A 17600-nucleotide genomic window follows, 5' to 3' on the forward strand; every position below is an offset into this window, starting at 1 on the left:
GAAAAAGGTTTACAAGCACTGCCTAAAAATGTTCCTTATGATCAGCAAATATAAAATTTTACCAATATTTTAACGAAAAACAAAAGTTTCAATTTACAGCAAAGGTAAGCATGTGTGATCAAAGGTTAGTTTAGGTACAGTTAGCGTTAATATTTTATTAATAACAACATTTAAGAGTTACTTAATACATAAAAAATGTAGGTAGGTATCTCGTCTTTGAATGTCAATTGTATTTGACAATCTTGCAAACAAATAATACTTAAGCTAATATTAACACCTAACTTTTGATCGTTAACCTATTTTTGATTGCAAACTGTAGTAACGTGGAGATTACGGTTTCTGTTTTAGTTGCTTTATAACTTGCTTTCTTAAACTTTTGAAGAACATTTGCGTTAGTATTAGGTCAGGTTATGTTTTTAATGTAAACGTAAAAATTTTATACATGTCGTTGCAGGTGACTGTACTTTAAGTTCAAAACTGTGTTGTTAGTTAAAAATATACGTGAATTGACATTATTTCATAATTAGAGTATTAGGGTTCCTTGTTGAACACATAAAATTCAAACAGTATCCCGCCCGTCAGTCATTATAATTCCATTTACAATTGATATGTTGTAATAAGTTTGTTTAGATTTTGTTGTTTACATTTTAATGACTACATAAAGAATATAACTCAACATAAATACTTTTAATGTTTTAATATCACCTACAACCAGTGCTCACACACCAGAGGGTTATAAAACTAATGAAATCAAATTATTTTAAATAAAAATTAAATTGTCATAATATGAAATTCGTTTAGTTCTAAAGAGGAAAACAACATGTGCCTGTGGAATATCTAACAACAGCGTTTATCAAAATGCTTTATTTTATTTGTGTAATATTCTACAGAACCTTTTCTAAAGTAACATTTCATAATTATTCATTATTTATAGCATTTTCCCACGGCTTCGCCCGTGTGAAATTTAACTTGTCACAGATCTTTATAAATTATAGCTTATAATGTTATTCTGATGTACCTATAAACAATAATACCTACTGTAAAGTTTCCTCAAAATCCGTTTAGAAGTTTTTGTGTGAAAGAGTAAAACCATCCACACATCCACACAAACATTCGCATTTATAATATTAGTAGCATTATTTCATACAAGCAACAGCTACCTATTATATCATGTTGCAGTATCCGTCGGGCTGACGCTAATACCAGGGAACCAAGTGCTGACAAATCAAAAATGAATCAATTCTATCGTTCATTTGTGTTGCACCAGTGTTATAGTGATCGCCATGGGTTTCGCACTGTCTTGCGAGGTTTCTTTTCTAGGTACTAATTATTTCGAAACAAGTAGGACGCATAGCACAATGTGTTTAGTATTTGAAACTAAGTTCAGATTATGTTGATACGACCAATCGGGCCTGAACGAGCCACTCCATAGCGATAGGTTCCGGTTCAGGGTGCCGACATTTTCTGGCAAAAGTGAGAAGAACGACATGTGCTTGTCCGAACGAAGTATGAAATAAAAGTACGACGAATCGCGCTAGAATAAACCTTCAGCAATAAACAGGCTAAGCGGTTCCCATCGAGCGTGATCTAAACAGTGAAGTGCAGTTTTGTGAATATTTTGTGTTGTGTTGTGGATACTGAAGCATAGCTGATTACTGGTGAGTTTTCTGATTATTACAATAAATCGTTTGGTATGTATTGGGCATGACTAATTCACTTTTTTCGAATGAGCGATCGAAGAGAGCGAATGGTGAAGAAAAAAGTGAATTAGAATGCCCAATACATACCTACTCCTGGTGTAGACTTTCTTCCAAACGCAGACGAATGCTTGACGGCCATTCTCAGATGAGCTAGTTTTTGCGTGTCCGGGCTGTTAAATCGTTAAAAATGACAAATTAGAGACATGCAATTATTTTTATATGTTACTTAACAACCCCATCCAGTTGTGCATTAAATCATAGGCCTCTATTTTAAGTATTTGTGACTTAATTAATTTCATGAACCTCTGTTCTCTAATTACCGTTACGCGTCCGCACACCGACTTAATGTTAAAAATTGGCTGTAATTTTTATGTCGTATAGATTTGGTTTACTTCATTCAACATTTTAAAGAGTACAAAAGATTGTCTTACGCATAGCAAAATATCTATTCAATAGAACCATTCTGTAAATGATTAGAATTAAAAAACTGCTTGTCCGAGTGAAAGTCCTAATTCCCGTGACGTTTTCTGTTTTTGGGCACACAAGCCTAAATAATAATATTTGACACGTCATTTACGCGCGCGGCGCGAGCCCTTAGTTAGTTCTAAGACCTGTTAGCAAGTAGACGTCTATTGCGTTGGCGTACCGTCGATGAATTGCGTAAGAGTATAATTACCATATCTTTGGTTTTCAATTTTTCTATTTACCATGTCCTTATTTTTATACTCGATTTTTGAAGGTAGATCCACGTTGTTAATTTAAATAGATTCAGTACTTTGGCCTTCATACGTTGTAGTAAGACAGTATTTGCATACGCTGAAGATTTTGGAGATTTTGAAGAAAAACTATCGTTTTATAATTTCCATGTACTAATTACCGTATATTTATAATCACCGTTGTATGAAATTATTACCTACAAATTGCACTCACGATTGAATAAGTATGATGATAAAATATGAAATATACCAAGACTTTCACATAACAACTATACGGACTTTTCTTCCAATCTGAAAATCAAAATTTTAAAAAACTTTCGTTAGAGTAACCTCGAAATAGATTCGATTTCATGACAAATGTTCAGCTTCAGTTGCTGCATGGTTGTTGGATTTAAGAGTATATTTTAATCCCTAAGGTGACCCCACAAAAAGAAGTTACCTGGAGTGAAATCGGGGCTTTCTGATGGCCAGGAGATGTCACTCCTGCATGAAACATGTCTCGTACCAGATATTTATTTTTACTATTAGTATAATTGATATTAACATCTTAAATCATTAATTAATTCTAATATAATACCATTAACATCTATCCATAGTACCTTTGCCCTAAGAAGATGAGATTTTCCAACAGTAACACTTACCTGGCGTGATCACATTAAGAACAAAAGAGAACAAATCAACAGACAATGGGACTTTTCAAGGCAAGAGTGTATAGGCACTTTGTACCATCCTAAACTGCATCCTACCTGCTTTGTTATGCATAGAAAAAACTTCGTGATATGCAATGGGTACTGGACAGAAGAAGCTTGGAGAACAAACTAATACAAATGGATCCTAAAACCCATGTAGACATGGCATCGACTTAGCCTCGCAAATGTAGAAATACTTTAACGTTTTCGAAATAAAGTTTTAAAAATCTTGAGCTGTGCACCTTGGTTTACAAAGTCCACTGAAGTGATACCAAACGTCAAAGAGGGTGTGGAAAATCCTGTAAAGCTTACAACCAAAGACTAGACCTTCATGCAATCTATTTGCTGCATCCCTTCTATATTCTAAGAATTCTGCATTTAGAAAACTTATTGTAAAAGAATCGAGGTGACAAATCATGGGATATGCTGAGCTGGAACTGTCATTATTACAAATTCAATTTAATCTGATAATGGGTGATGGCTGATCGCAGATAGATTAAAAAGAGGAAAAATCACTTAAATCATTAATTAATTTTTCGATATATGCATATCCGAAAAATCAAATTTGTGAGATCTCCTGATCCATTATCTGTACGTTAAATCGTTTGTACCACATTGAAATCAAATAAATGATGATTAAGATTCTGATGAAAAAATGTGACACGTAGCCCCTTCTGGCCGAAACTAAGTGTTCCTGTTATAGCCTCGATTATTGCAGTATACTGAAAATATCTTGATACAATAAATAATAGAAATGAGTGTTTTCCTTTTTTCAAAGGGTTATTAAGTGTACCTACAGCGTTTTTTATGACGCTATATATTTATATACAAATTTATCAATGCAAGATACTGTTTTCTTGCTATTTTACATATTTTTTCTAATTACCGTTAGATTAAGTATTAGCCTTATCTAATTACCGTGACCATAAAATTTTTGGGTCTCATTTGCGCGAAAACCGCTTGGAATAATTTGACGCCTTAACGATTGTTAAATTCGTACTTTTCATGTGTTTCATATTTAAATGCGTTTAAGTCAATTAAGCCAAATTTCAAAAATGATATGGTAATTAGGCTGAGAACGCCTAATCGTGAGAATGACCGTTGAGACAAATGCCAATAGTGTTGTCCCGCGTTCCAGATTCATATGGCCCACCGAGTGCACCGTCAGGTTTTTAGTGACAGTTCCTCAGAAAGGAACAGCCCCATATAGCCCATCGTATACACATACGATTTCATGTATTACTAGCGGCCGCCCGCGTATGCGTGGACCCCGTCTTACCCCCTTAGGGGTTGAATTTGCAAAAGAGACTCCTAGCACTTGTAGTTTCTGAGATTTCGTGAAGAGTGAATGAGCGAGTCAGTGACCTTTCGCTTTTATAGATATAGATTTTCCTGATAAAAAATTACCCTTGCTTCAGCCTATCAAAGACAGGGAATACTAGTGATTTCTGTTTTTTAAATAACTCATTCATATGCCAGGGTTGATAACGTCGACGCAAAGTCCTGGAGGAAGGTTCCTGTGCCAGCTGACCGCGCAGGCCGCCACCACAAACCCTACCTGCAGCTGCGGCTATAAGAAAACAGTAAGTTGGATGCTACATTTTAATAGAAAAAATCTTTACTGTCCCTGTGTATTTGGAAAGTTTCCCTAGGAAGCGGTCCAATAACAGGCAGGCAGGACGACCAATGACGGCGTATGCACGCGCAGTAATTGCCATAGCCGACGCGATCTGCACGCGTTGGTTTGGCTGAAGCTTAAATGAGAGCTATCGTTTTGGCGCCACTGTAGAATAGGGTCATTGTCACTTGCTATTATAGTGAGGACTATCACATTTGCATTCACACGGTTGGCGCCACTGTAGAGTAAGGTCAGTCGCCGTGGTGCCAACTGTTAAAATATAAAAACAATAGCCATCATTGTGCCCCTTCGATTTGTATTTCTTTAATTTAAGTTTCTCTAGAAGAGATTCTTCTGTCTATTCCACTTTGATCACCTGGATTTGATCACCCAGGTGACCAAAGTGAACTCAAGGCGACACTTTGGTGTCCTTTGATCACCCATGGATAAAATCACCTACGTTATCCTGGGTGATCAAATCCAGGTGATTAAAGTGGAATAGACCGATTCTTCGTCACGGTAGATTGTCTGGTGAACTGAAAATTTTCCATACCAGTCAGGATATTTTTGTCGTTGATTCCAGAACCGTATAGTCGGAGGGCAACAGACAGGCGTGAACGAATTCCCAATGATGGCTGGTCTGGCCCATAAAGACATAGCGCAGATCAAGTGCGGCGCCGTCATCATCAGCAAGCGATACGTGATGACCGCCGCCCACTGTCTGACAGGGCAGAGCTTGAGCAACCTGGCCATTATCGTGGGGGAGCATGACGTCACCGTTGGTAAGACAGAACTCATCTTCATCATCATTAGGTCCAGTAGCACTTGATACTATCCACGTACCAGCAGTCGCAGCGTAGGACTTCCACCCACATGGTGGTGGCCCAAAATGATATACAGTGGGTCAAGTGCGGTGTCTTCATCATCAGCAAGCGATATGTGATGACCGCCGCCCACTGTCTGACTGGACAGAGCCTGAGCAACCTGGCCATCATCGTGGGAGAGCATGACGTCACCAATAAGCCAAAACGCATCACAATTAGGTCAACACATGATACAATTATTGGCCATGTACCAGCAATCCCAATGTTGGAGGTGAATAGATAACCTGGCAAAAGCTGCAGGCAATCTCCGGATCAGGCCGATTCAAATTGGCCAATCTGGAAATAATTGGTAGCGAATGGACGTCGAACTCGAAAACTTGAGGTGATGGATGTACCGTAATGGGTGTTTATAGTTTATGCTTCTCTCTTTCTTCTCTGTGAAGTAAAATACCAACAAACATCTAAAAAGTAACCGAGTTGTCTTCCGCAATTTCTTCTCTGCACCAGCCCAATATGATGTCCTGAAGTGGTGGTAGGGCAAGTTATATTTGGGACGTAGCGCAGCGTAAGCGCCTTGGAGGGGTCTAATAAGTACTGAATAAATATTTTGATTTTGACGCATCTTTTTCCTTTTTGCAGGAGATTCTCCAGCAACCCAAGGATTTCAGGTCATCTCTGCAATAATTCATCCCAATTACACGCCGTAAGTTGCAATTTGCTGCTAATAATTTAATTTGCTATGCCTGAGTAGTTAAAGCCCTCTGCAATGAAATTACTTCAGTCATCATAATACGAGTATGTAGCGACGTACCTGAGTAAACGTAAATATCACCAATGTAAATTATGATTGATGTCAATAGACCGTCATCATAATTATCATTTCAGCCATAAGATGTTTACTACTGAACACAAGTCTCCTTCAAACATTTCCATATTGGCCGGTTAGTTCTGACCTGATGTCGTCGATCCACCTTGTGGGTGGACGTCCCACGATTTGTTACCCGGTACGTGGCTTTCACTCTAATAAATAGAACGCCACAAAAATGAATTTTAGACGGACTTCATGCATATGGCCCACCATAACGTGCCCAACTGCCCACTGTAGATTCGTCCTTGGTTCCAAGTCTAGCACTTTTATCAGATCCACTAATTCAATTGGAATTATTATTTGGTGTCATAGTAAGTACTATGCGGTCTCCATTCTATATTTTTTACCGCAGCGATGATTGTTAGTATCACATCCTATGGAAACAGGTCATCAAAGTGTGTAAAACGATTTTTTTCGTGTTTTCAGGTCGAACTACGATTATGACATAGCGATCCTGAAAACGAACGCGGACATAACTTTCAGTGACCGCGTCGGCCCCGTCTGTTTACCTTTTAAATTCGTCAACACCGACTTCACCGGATCCAAACTTACTATTTTGGGTAACAAGCGTTTTCATGATATTTTATAGCTCTTGTAGGTTACTAAACCTTTGTTTGTCACCTGTTATCCGCTTTGCAATGGAGGGAAGTCGAACCTTGACTTCGAACTCCTCCTATGTTCTTCTGATTAATTTCGTTGCGGGTACAATGACAGTTTAACTTTCCCCTGGGACAAACTTGACCTTCACTGGTTGGGTTATTGGCGGTCAAGCTGTAGATCCCGGCTACACAGGAGTTGCAGCGGTGGGAACGAGAGGTGGGAATAGTTCCGATTGCTCTTGTTGCAGTGACTATCTCGTAGTTCTAGCGCTTTTAACTCAGTCAGTGGTTACAGTTACAGTTTAACTCACTCAACTGAGGTATGCGAGTGAGGGTGTTTTTGTGACGTCAAACGTCAGCGAGACTTTAGATCTCCTTCGGATATAAGCTCTGTGACGTCATAATCCGCTGCCGCTCCCATACCTCCGGTACTGAGTTAAGTGTTGGACCTATAGTTGCGAGAGATTCCTCAACAGCAATCTAACAACTAACTTGAAGTGACCCGGGGTCTACTCTATTTTCTTTAACAAGAAAGTCTTCGTTCGTTTCAGCCGAAAGACGTACTGCTGGACAAAGGCCTCCCCCAAGGATTTCCACTAAGACCGAAGTCCTGCGCCGCTCGCATCCAGGCGCCTCCCGCGACCTTCACCAGATCGTCGGTCCATCTAGTGGGAGGCCTGCCCACGCTACGTCTTCCGGCTCGAGGTCGCCACTCAAGAACTTTCCGGCAGTCAGTTCTACGAGCTATGTGCCCCGCCCACTGACACATTTTAGCGATTCTGCAGGCTATGTCAGTCACTCTGGTTCTCCTACGTAAGAAAGTCTTAGTTGAATTAAATTTTTAAGCGTTACAGGACAAGTGCTTATAAGACAATTTCAACAGGATGGGGGACTCAATTCCCTGGCGGACCGACGTCTAACTACCTCCAGAAGGTAGACGTGGATGTGATCAGCCAGAGCTCGTGCAGGAATGTGGTGCCCACTCTGACGGCACGACAGATCTGTACTTACACACCAGGGAAAGACGCTTGCCAGGTACGCATTATTATGTTAAAACACCCCATAATTATTCTCAATTTTAATCTGGGTTATGGAGGCCTGATGCTCGCAATATGTTACACGGACTGTTTGAAGCTGCTGGAATCGACAGCTTCAAGCTGTGACTGCATAGTAAACTACAGTATTCTACGTACCATGATACCGGTCGATCATCACCTCAGCCATAGGACGTCCACTGCTGAACATAGGCCTCCCCCAATGCTTTCCATGTTGCCCGGTTGGTAGCGGATGACCAGGACCCAATTTTTGAATTATGAATTTAGCAACTATTTTCCCAGTGTAGTATAGGCCAAATCATCCATTAATTTTGCCTCTGGTAAATAAGAGAGGGTCGTCTCCTACAGTGGACACATTTGTTTTTTATAAATAAAGATTATTAAGCAATTTATGTTGCCCAAATTACTAATAGTCCCATTAGCCTCTCGTGTTAAGCTAAATAAGCTTGTGTTACGAGTCGAGCGGCGCGCGGTGGGTTTCGAACCCGCGTTCCTCGGATCTCAAGTCGGCCACTCCGACCCCTTAACCGTTCGGCTATCGCATGGCTATGATAATTGACCTGATGATGGAAATAACCATATTCTAATGTGACACAGGACGACTCCGGCGGCCCACTGCTCTACACGGATTCCAGCAACGGCCTGCTATACAGCATCGGCATCGTCAGCAACGGGCGTTTCTGCGCCGGCGCCAACCAGCCAGGCGTCAACACGCGGGTGCCAGCGCTGCTCTCCTGGATCCAAACCAACACTCCCGACGCCAGCTACTGCTATAAATGATTCTGAACCCACCGTGTTTTATTCAACTTACAAGTTACAACCAATAAACCTTAAGCTCGTGCTAACTGTGCGGCAGTACCTAGTCAGTGCACTGGCATCTTGCAAACAATAAAACCAAAACAATGAAAGTTCAAAACAAAATAAAACCAAATATTGACACCAATCTGTTTTTCATTTTAGGGCTGATTTTTCAATCATCAGTTATCTTTTAACTGAAGAATAAACTTGTCATTTTGACATATTCCCCATATTGAAACTGTCAAACTTATTCTTCTGTAAGAGTAGGCGCACACCGTTGATTTTTTATCGGCCGATAGTTTAGTTGGGCAGTTGATCAGTATGGACATGTATGGGAGTGCGCACACTACGCCGATTCGATTTGGCCGATTCTTCATACAATTTAAAATCGGGCACAACTATCGGCCAACTAAAAATCAACGGTGTGTGCCTACTCTTAAAAGTAGTTCATCGCCATAAACCAAAGAAGAAGAAGAAAGTTATCTCACGATTGAAAAATCAGCCTTTAGTAATTTAAATCTACCTTTTGTTCGAAGCTCGGTAGGCCCCGTGAAGCGTGAATCCACTCACTCGTCAGGCTGTGGGTACCACATTATGAAAAATTGCCTTTCATGTTGAAGATTCGGTATCTTTTATTATGGAAAATGAACATTATGTATTCCACTGAAAGGTCTAAAGAAAACTGAAAGAATTGATACGGAAAATCGTGATTATCTCCGTCTGCCGACTATTGTGGCTTTCACACTTCGTTTGCCACTGTTAATATGTTAATTAGGATATTCTACTTTGACAATGAGGATTTTATAATATCGTATAGTTACCCCATGTTAGTCGGAGGCAGCCTGACTACTTGACTGGTGAGTGTTGGAAATAGTTTTTTTATTTATTAAATAATAATAAGTAGGTAGCTGTAGAAAAACGGATTTTTTCAGGCGCTAGCACTTTTCGTTTAACGTAGTCTAATGTTTGTGTATAACCCACCTACCCGTAGACAAAGTTACCTTAAATTAATTTTCGAGATCGTTTCCCTACGTTTTCTTACCGTCACACGGTGGATCGAGCCCATACAAGGTGTTGGACATGGTGCTTTAAATGCAACTACTTAAAACAAGATTGATTTGCATATAAGTTGAAAGATGAGACTTCATTCTATCAAATATCATTAATATCAAGTCATGATCTACTATCATAGCTATGTGGTGCGACCGTAAAGTGAACAAAGTCAAAATCATGGATTTTCTGACTTCTGTTTGTATTGTCAATATATCCAATTTCGTTCACTGGTTTTATGTTAGTACTTAATAATGTATTAGTTTATACCTTTATCTTAATCTGTGTGTTAAAATGAGTGCCTAAAAAACTTCTAGCTTGGCTATTTTGACGTAATTTTAAAAGGTATTTTTTTAAATGAAAACTGCGTGTTTTAGTTGACATCTTGGGCGATCTTTAACAAACCATGAATGAGAGATGATAGATGACAATGTGGGCGATATTATTACTCAGTTTTTGGACCCTTGTTCATCCATATTTTCGAGAAAATCACAAAAAACTAAATAAAAGCGCCTCATTTTTCCGCATAGCAAAATTAACTTAGGTAAAATTCGTTACACTAAAATAATGTCAGGTAAACCAAAGATGTTTATTTTGGTTTATGAGTTATTTATCGTGTGCAATTCAGTAAAAAATACTCATTAAAATTGAAAACCTCAAGGCAAATAGAGATTTGTATGCATTATTAAAAACCACGATGAAAGATCGCGCTAGTTCTTTAGCTAGGATACTAGAGCTGTTTTCCCATACACTCTCTTCAGATAAACAGAGGTAAGTACTAACGTAGTTAATACTTTATGAACATAAAGAAATACTATAAAACAGACATAGTAAAAAAATCACACTGTCATCATCTCAAAAGATTGTCGTCGTTGAATTTAGTACATACCATACATACATTTTGTATGTATTTTTTTCTTAATTTATGATTGTGTTAGGTAGGTACTAAGTTACACATTTTATTTATCAGATAACTATCGAAAAAAATCAATAATTTCATTGACACTGTTTGTCGCAAGAAGAAGCAGTGTCATTATAATGAGAACCAGTTTTTAGCTACAAACGTATATTGGCGTATATAAACGTATAATCTGTTGATTGGAGTCAGTTTTGTAGTCCGCCAAGTTCCTATAAAATTGCATTAGTATGTATCTAACAGCTAACAGAATATAAAATCAAGCTCGACAAAATCGAACAAAGTGATTGTGTGCAATGAAAAATCAGGCGTTTACAAAAAAATTTCTTTCATAATTTTAACACTTAATGAGAATAAATTTAGAGTATTGTTAGATTATGTATCTAACAGTTAACAGAATATAAAATCAAGCTCGACAAAATCGAACAAACTGATTGTGTGCAATGAAAAATCAGGCGTTTACAAAAATATTTCTTTAAAAATTTTAACACTTAATGAGAATAAATTTAGAGTATTGTTAGATTATGTTACTCTTTAAATATGGAAATAGACCAAAATGAGTGAGTATTTGCTTTTCATTGAACAATAAATACAAGTTTTTCATCACTATATTTTAAGAATTTTTTTCACTTATATTAATTGCCATCTAATAAGTAAAACCTATCACATTAGAAAGATAAACTTATCAACCTTACACTGTAAAAATTTGAAGTTACTACGTTGACGCAATCTCATTTTATTTTAAAAACACTGAGTAAGGAAGCGATGTCCAACGCTTTGTATGGGCTCGATCCAGTGTGCGTCATGCTATTTTGTGATACTTTAATACATTAATTTGTTTATAGAAATGGGCGTAACTCTACGAACGATAATGTTGTTGGCGGTAGCATGCGCACTGGCCGATGGTGGAATAAGATGCGAGTTTAGGAAATACGTACGTATACAATACATACACAGTGCTAAAACCGAACACTTTAATTTGTAACTAGTTATCCAGGCAGTTTGAACTGAAAAATGAACAGAATAACGAATGGGTGACAGAAAGCACGTGGATACTGGAAGCGCTGGATTGATCGTTTTGGATATCCTTGGGGGAGAGGTCTTTGTCCAGGTCGACGCCGCGCCGCGTCCTTTAGCTAAAATGATGATGATGATTTACGGGTGACGCGTGACGTGCTATTTTTCCAATAAGAGTAAGAAAATTAAAGGACGAATATAACATGGCATGAGAATAAAGAAAATTGTTACCTACAGTACTTTATATAAGTACCTATAGCTAATGGAATTGCCCCATCTCATCACAGACTGGTGCCTCATCCTGATGTAGGTTTCTTCCCTTTAAACCTTTATTACAGTTGTTTGACCACTGTATTCTAATTCTCCATCATTCCAGCTGAGCCCTGAAGTGACCCACTACATCTACAGCCCAGGGTTTCCCGCCAACTTCACGACGGCTGTGCAGTGCCGCTGGGTGATCACGAGCCCGCCCGGTTTCGTTAGCCGACTCAACTGCTCGCAGATCGTACTGCCTGATGTAAGTGCCATTTTTGAGCCGTGTGGTTCCGGCAAAGTTGGATAGAACCACTTCCACTATGCGTGGATATCGTACGAGTAAAAGGCATCAAAGGTATATGCGAACATCAGAACCCGTCTCTCCAGTGCAGGGTGTTGAGGCTGAATCGTCAACTTTGGTAAATTGGAGAGAGCCGTACGTGCTCCCGCAGTAGAGACTAAAATTATACCTGATGATAATTTATTTATAAGGTAGAGGTATAATTTATTTAAGACTTCGAGTTACTTTTCATAATGTTACATAGTTAATTAATGTTACTAGTGACGTCAATGCGCTCTCTTTGCCGTACAAAACTACGGGTGTCCCATTTTCACTGTTCAGAGTCAATTGACTACAACATCGTAGTCAGTGGACATCCACTACCCTATTCCTTTCCTTACCATGTAACATAATGTCAATATTAGCTACCTGTGGTCTTAGGAACTTGAGTTCCAGTAGTTATTCGTCATTATTTCCAGAGTCCATCATGCTCAGAGGACCGGCTGCTGATCTCAAACCAGGGCGACCTGTCGCTTATGGCGGCGAACACTTATTGCGGCCGGCGCTCTGTGACCGAAGTTTCTATAGGACGCCGAATCACCATAAGTAAGCTCTGTATTCTGAAACTAAAATATTAGATAGAATACCTTCCATCATCGGGGAACCAGACGCAGGTTAGCGTACCATCCCTATATTGTTGACATTCCACCAGCTCGCACTAAGCGTTTCGATGACTCTTTTATAATGCGAACAGCTAGGGACTTGAATTCGCTGCATACTGCTTTCTTTCCCGAAGACTATAATCTGGGCATTTCAAGGCGAAAGTGAATAGGCACTTACAGAGCAGATAGTACCATCCTAGACTGCATACCACTTAAAATCAGGTGCGATTGTGGTCAAATAACTTTTTTTTTTTTTTTTTTTTTTTTTTTATGTGATAGGAGGCAAACGAGCAAACGGATCACCTGATGGTAAGTGATTACCGTCGCCCATAGACACCCGCAGACCCAGGGGCGTTACAGGTGCGTTGCCGGCCTTTAAGGTAAAGATACGCTCTCCTCTTGAAAGCTTGCAGGTCGTATCCGTCCGGAAACACCGCAGACGACAGTCCATTCCACAGATTGGTTGTACGGGGCAGAAAGTTTCTAGAGAAACGTACTGTTGTGGACTGCCAACCATCTAAGTGATGGGGGTGGAAGTGCTGTCGGGTAGATCGGTGGCGAAAAGTGGCGGCAGGAATAAGTCCGGATAATTCTTCGGAGCACTCCCCGTGATACATGCGATAGAATATGCACAGTGAGGATACATCTCTACGCAGCGCCAAGGGGTCAAGCCGATCCGAAATGTCCTGGCAGTCAACGATTCGAGCTGCTCTCCGTTCAATGCGGTCCAGAGGGAGAAGCTGGTACTGGGGCGCACCTGCCCAAAGATGAGAACAGTATTCCATATGAGGCCGAACCTGCGCCTTGTAAAGTTGCAGACGATGGGCTGGAGTGAAATACCGTCTCGATCTATTGAGCACACCAAGCTTCTTCGAGGCTAATTTAGCCTTACCCTCTAAATGACCACGGAACTGGACTTCGCTCGATATGTCGACACCAAGGATTCCGATATTGGCTGAGGCAGTTAGGGGAGTGCTCTCGAAACAGCGGGATACGACAAACGGCAACTTTTTGGCGGTGAACGCGCAAACTTGTGTCTTTGTAGGGTTAAATTGGACCAAATTGCGTCGACCCCAGTCTGAGACCTCCTTCAAGGAGGTTTCAATGTCAGACACAAGTTTGTTACGGCTCTCAATGACGTTCTCCCGAGAGATATTTGCGCGGCCGGTATAAGCGGCATCAACCGTGCTGTCGTCCGCATAGCAATGAATGCCGCTAATTTGCAGCATATCATTGATATGCAGAAGGAAGAGCGTAGGCGATAGCACACAGCCTTGGGGGACACCAGCATTCACTGACATAGAGTCTGAGCATTTGCTGTCGACAACGACCTTAATGCTTCTGTCTGCTAAAAAGCTGGCGACCCATCCGCATAATTTCTCGGGAAGCCCATAGGAAGGGAGCTTCGAAAGAAGCGCTTTGTGCCAAACCCGATCGAAGGCCTTCGCCATATCCAAACTAACCGCCAATGCTTCCCCCTTAGTCTCGATCGCCTGTGCCCAACAATGTGTCAAGTAGACCAGAAGATCACCAGCCGAGCGACCTCCACGGAAACCGTACTGTCGGTCACTTAGCAACTGGTGGGCCTCTAGGTACCGAAGGAGCTGGCTGTTGATAATGGATTCCATTATCTTCGAGAACAAGGAGGTGATTGCTATCGGCCTATAGTTGGACGGATTTGAGCGGTCACCTTTTTTAGGGATCGGGTGCACCAAAGCTGTCCTCCATGAGGTCGGGACTATGCCAGAGAGGTAGGAGAGCCGAAAAAGGCGCGTTAAAACCGGTGCTAACTCTGGAGCGCACGTCCTCAGCACGATAGGAGGGATTCCATCGGGCCCACTCGACTTATGGATATCCAGGGAAAATAGAGCCAGGCGTACTGAGCTTTGGTGGAACCGGATATCCGGCATACAGCTCTCACACCTTGGTATAATCGGTGGCTCATGTCCCCCGTCATCCAGTGTCGAGTTGGACGCAAAGAGTTTGCCCAGAAGATCGGCTTTCTCCTTTGCATCGTGGGCCAACGAACCGTTTCCCATGTGCAGGGGTGGAAATGATGGCGTGCAGAAATTTCCTTGGATAGCTTTGGCAAGAGACCAGAACGCACGAGTTCCAGAAGGAAGACGCTCTAGCTTCCCACCAATTCCACCAATGTGCTCCGACTTCGCCCTTGCAATGACTCTTTTGAAAGACCTAGAGGCAAAGTTAAACTCCTTTTTTAATGCGCTGGTGTTTTCATCCCGTAGCCTCGCTGCATTTGCCCAGGCTTGGTAGGATTCCTGCTTCCGGCGTAAAACCTTTTTGCAGGATTGACTAAACCAAGGCTGAGATTTGCCACCAATGGGAACAACAGAAGACGGTATGAAAAGTTCCATACCCTGCAGCACCACATCAGCAACAAGATCAGCAACGACGCTGGGATCATCCTGCGTGAAGCAAACCTGCCTCCAGGGGTAAGATGCGAAGAAGGACCGCATCTCATCCCAGTCTGCTGACCTGTAGTGCCACACGCGGCGACTGCATGCAACTCGTGGTCGCGGCGAGCACGTGAGTGGCACCGTACTCCGGATAAGGCAATGGTCCGAGGAGCCCAGAGGGGCGCCAACGGATAGCTGATAGCCATCCGGATGGGAAGTCAGCAGAAGGTCTAACAGTGAAGGTTCTTGGCTCTCTACATCTGGGATTCGCGTGGGCGTAGTAACCAGTTGTGTCAAGCCATATGCGAAGGCGAAGTCGTGAACAGATCTCCCTGCATGATCGGTTTTGCTCGATCCGAGCCATTCGGTGTGATGGGCGTTGAAATCGCCAAGTATCACGATCTCTGCAGAGGGGATCTGCTGCTGCACTGATTCTGCAGCCATTTGGACGTGCTCAATGAGTCGGTCAGTTTCGGCATCACCGCTATGGGACCTATAGAGGCAGGCGTAGACGCGGGGGTGGTCATCGCTGTCTACGCGGAGCCATAAGGTGGAGAGGTCCCTGCTTTCGAGGTGGCTGAGGCGTCGAGAACTGATATTGCCCCCTACGTACACGCACACCCCGGCCCTAGGCACAAAGGCATGTTCCAGTTTATACCCAGGGTAGGAGAGATAAGATGTGTCCGCAGGAGACGATATCTGAGTCTCGGTTAAGAAAAGCAAGGCCGGCTTTGCTGTCTTAAGGTGGTGGTGAACAGCATTGAGGTTAGAGTGTAAGCCCCTGATATTGCAAAAGTCCACGGCCAGCGTGGCAGGGGGTGCCATGGTAAATTTGCTCTTGCCCCAGGTGTTGAGCGCGGTTTTGCCCTCCCCAGAGTACGAGGGGCGGCCTGGGCATCCACGCTCAGGTGTGTTGTGTCCTGAGCATGGATGTCCAGGGAGGGATTCTCCAACACTAACGCAGCTGGTACCCTCCTGGGGTAAAATAGTTTTTAACTGCGCTATCATTAGGAGGTGGGGAGGGGGGGGGGGGGGGGGGGGGGTTGGGCCTCCGGTACCCTCACTCACTCGGCGAAACACAACACAAGTGCTGCTTCACGCCGGTTTTCTGTGAGGCCGTGGTATCACTCCGGTCGAGCCGGCCCATTCGTGCCGAAGCATGGCTCTCCCACGGAATGAAGCTAACTGCCTTGTTTGCATAAAAAAAACCTAACTTTTTATTTATCCACAAGTTCTACAACGAGGATGCTCTTGGCCTGTATTGAGATGAACACAAAACCTACCTACTGTCTACACAAAAAGGACACAAGGTGGTCCTCTAGGGACTGAAAATCTATACTAATATTATAAATTTAAATGCGAAAGTAACTCTGTCTGTCTGTCTGTCTTGCTTTCACGCCTAAACCACTGAACCGATTTTGATGAAATTTGGCATAGAGATAGTTTGAGTCCCGGGAAAGGTCATAGGATAGTTTTTATCCCGGTTTTTGAAACAGGGACGCGCGTGATAACGTTTTTCTGTGACAGACAAAATTCCACGCGGGCGAAGCCGCGGGCGGAAAGCCAGTAAATAAATAAGGCCTAAATTTTTATTAGTCATATTATGAAAAGCCTTCATGAAAACGACGCTTTTTCAGGTTTACTAGCCCCACCAAATACCGCTGGAGGGCGTTTGTTGTGTGAAGCAACGGCTGAGATAGAAAACATTTTACGTAAGTTACATAAATTAATAAAAAATATGAAAAAAAAAAACTTTATTAATTTGGGTATTTTAATAAATTATTGAACACCTTATACTTAATTAAATTTTGCTGTTGATTTTTATTTCATTGTATTTTTTGTGATTTCGATTTTTCATTTTCTAGATCGTTCATCACTGGCCGAACTTGGAATACAGCCTTGGATTAATTTTTAGGAATGGATTTAATAATAGAAACTCTGGATATTATGAATAAAGTTTAAATTCGAATTGTAGTAAGTAAGTATTTTCATTTACAAATTCATTTGTGTATTTTTGATATCGAAGTTACTGTGATATGAATGAACCTTCAATAAATTCAAGTATTATAGAGTAAGCTGCCGTTTTTGTGGCTAAACGAACCGCGAAAGAAAGAAAAAGAAAAAGAGAGCTTGTGA

General features: G+C 41.4%; 2 protein-coding genes across 2 annotated transcripts in view; both read left to right on the forward strand.

Moving 5' to 3' along the window:
* LOC135082865 (venom serine protease 34-like) overlaps positions 1-9012 on the forward strand; it is a 32547-nt gene extending 23535 nt beyond the window's left edge. The window contains exons 5-10 of the mRNA XM_063977625.1: positions 4585-4688; positions 5307-5505; positions 6187-6250; positions 6842-6975; positions 7898-8049; positions 8667-9012. Coding sequence (XP_063833695.1) covers positions 4585-4688; positions 5307-5505; positions 6187-6250; positions 6842-6975; positions 7898-8049; positions 8667-8849 — 836 coding nt within the window. The 3' untranslated portion in view covers positions 8850-9012. The remainder of the gene's footprint in view (positions 1-4584; positions 4689-5306; positions 5506-6186; positions 6251-6841; positions 6976-7897; positions 8050-8666) is intronic.
* Positions 9013-9632: 620 nt separating this feature from the next.
* On the forward strand, positions 9633-17408 carry LOC135082639 (procollagen C-endopeptidase enhancer 2-like). Its single transcript, XM_063977430.1, has 6 exons — positions 9633-9724; positions 11679-11767; positions 12227-12367; positions 12865-12991; positions 17102-17176; positions 17330-17408. The coding sequence occupies exons 2-6, from the start codon at positions 11681-11683 to the stop codon at positions 17377-17379; spliced, it is 480 nt and encodes a 159-aa protein (XP_063833500.1). The 5' UTR covers positions 9633-9724; positions 11679-11680; the 3' UTR covers positions 17380-17408.
* The last annotated feature ends 192 nt before the right edge of the window (positions 17409-17600 follow it).

Source organism: Ostrinia nubilalis, chromosome 22 (genome assembly GCF_963855985.1).
Source record: "Ostrinia nubilalis chromosome 22, ilOstNubi1.1, whole genome shotgun sequence".
NCBI classification, from domain to species: Eukaryota; Metazoa; Arthropoda; class Insecta; order Lepidoptera; family Crambidae; genus Ostrinia; species Ostrinia nubilalis.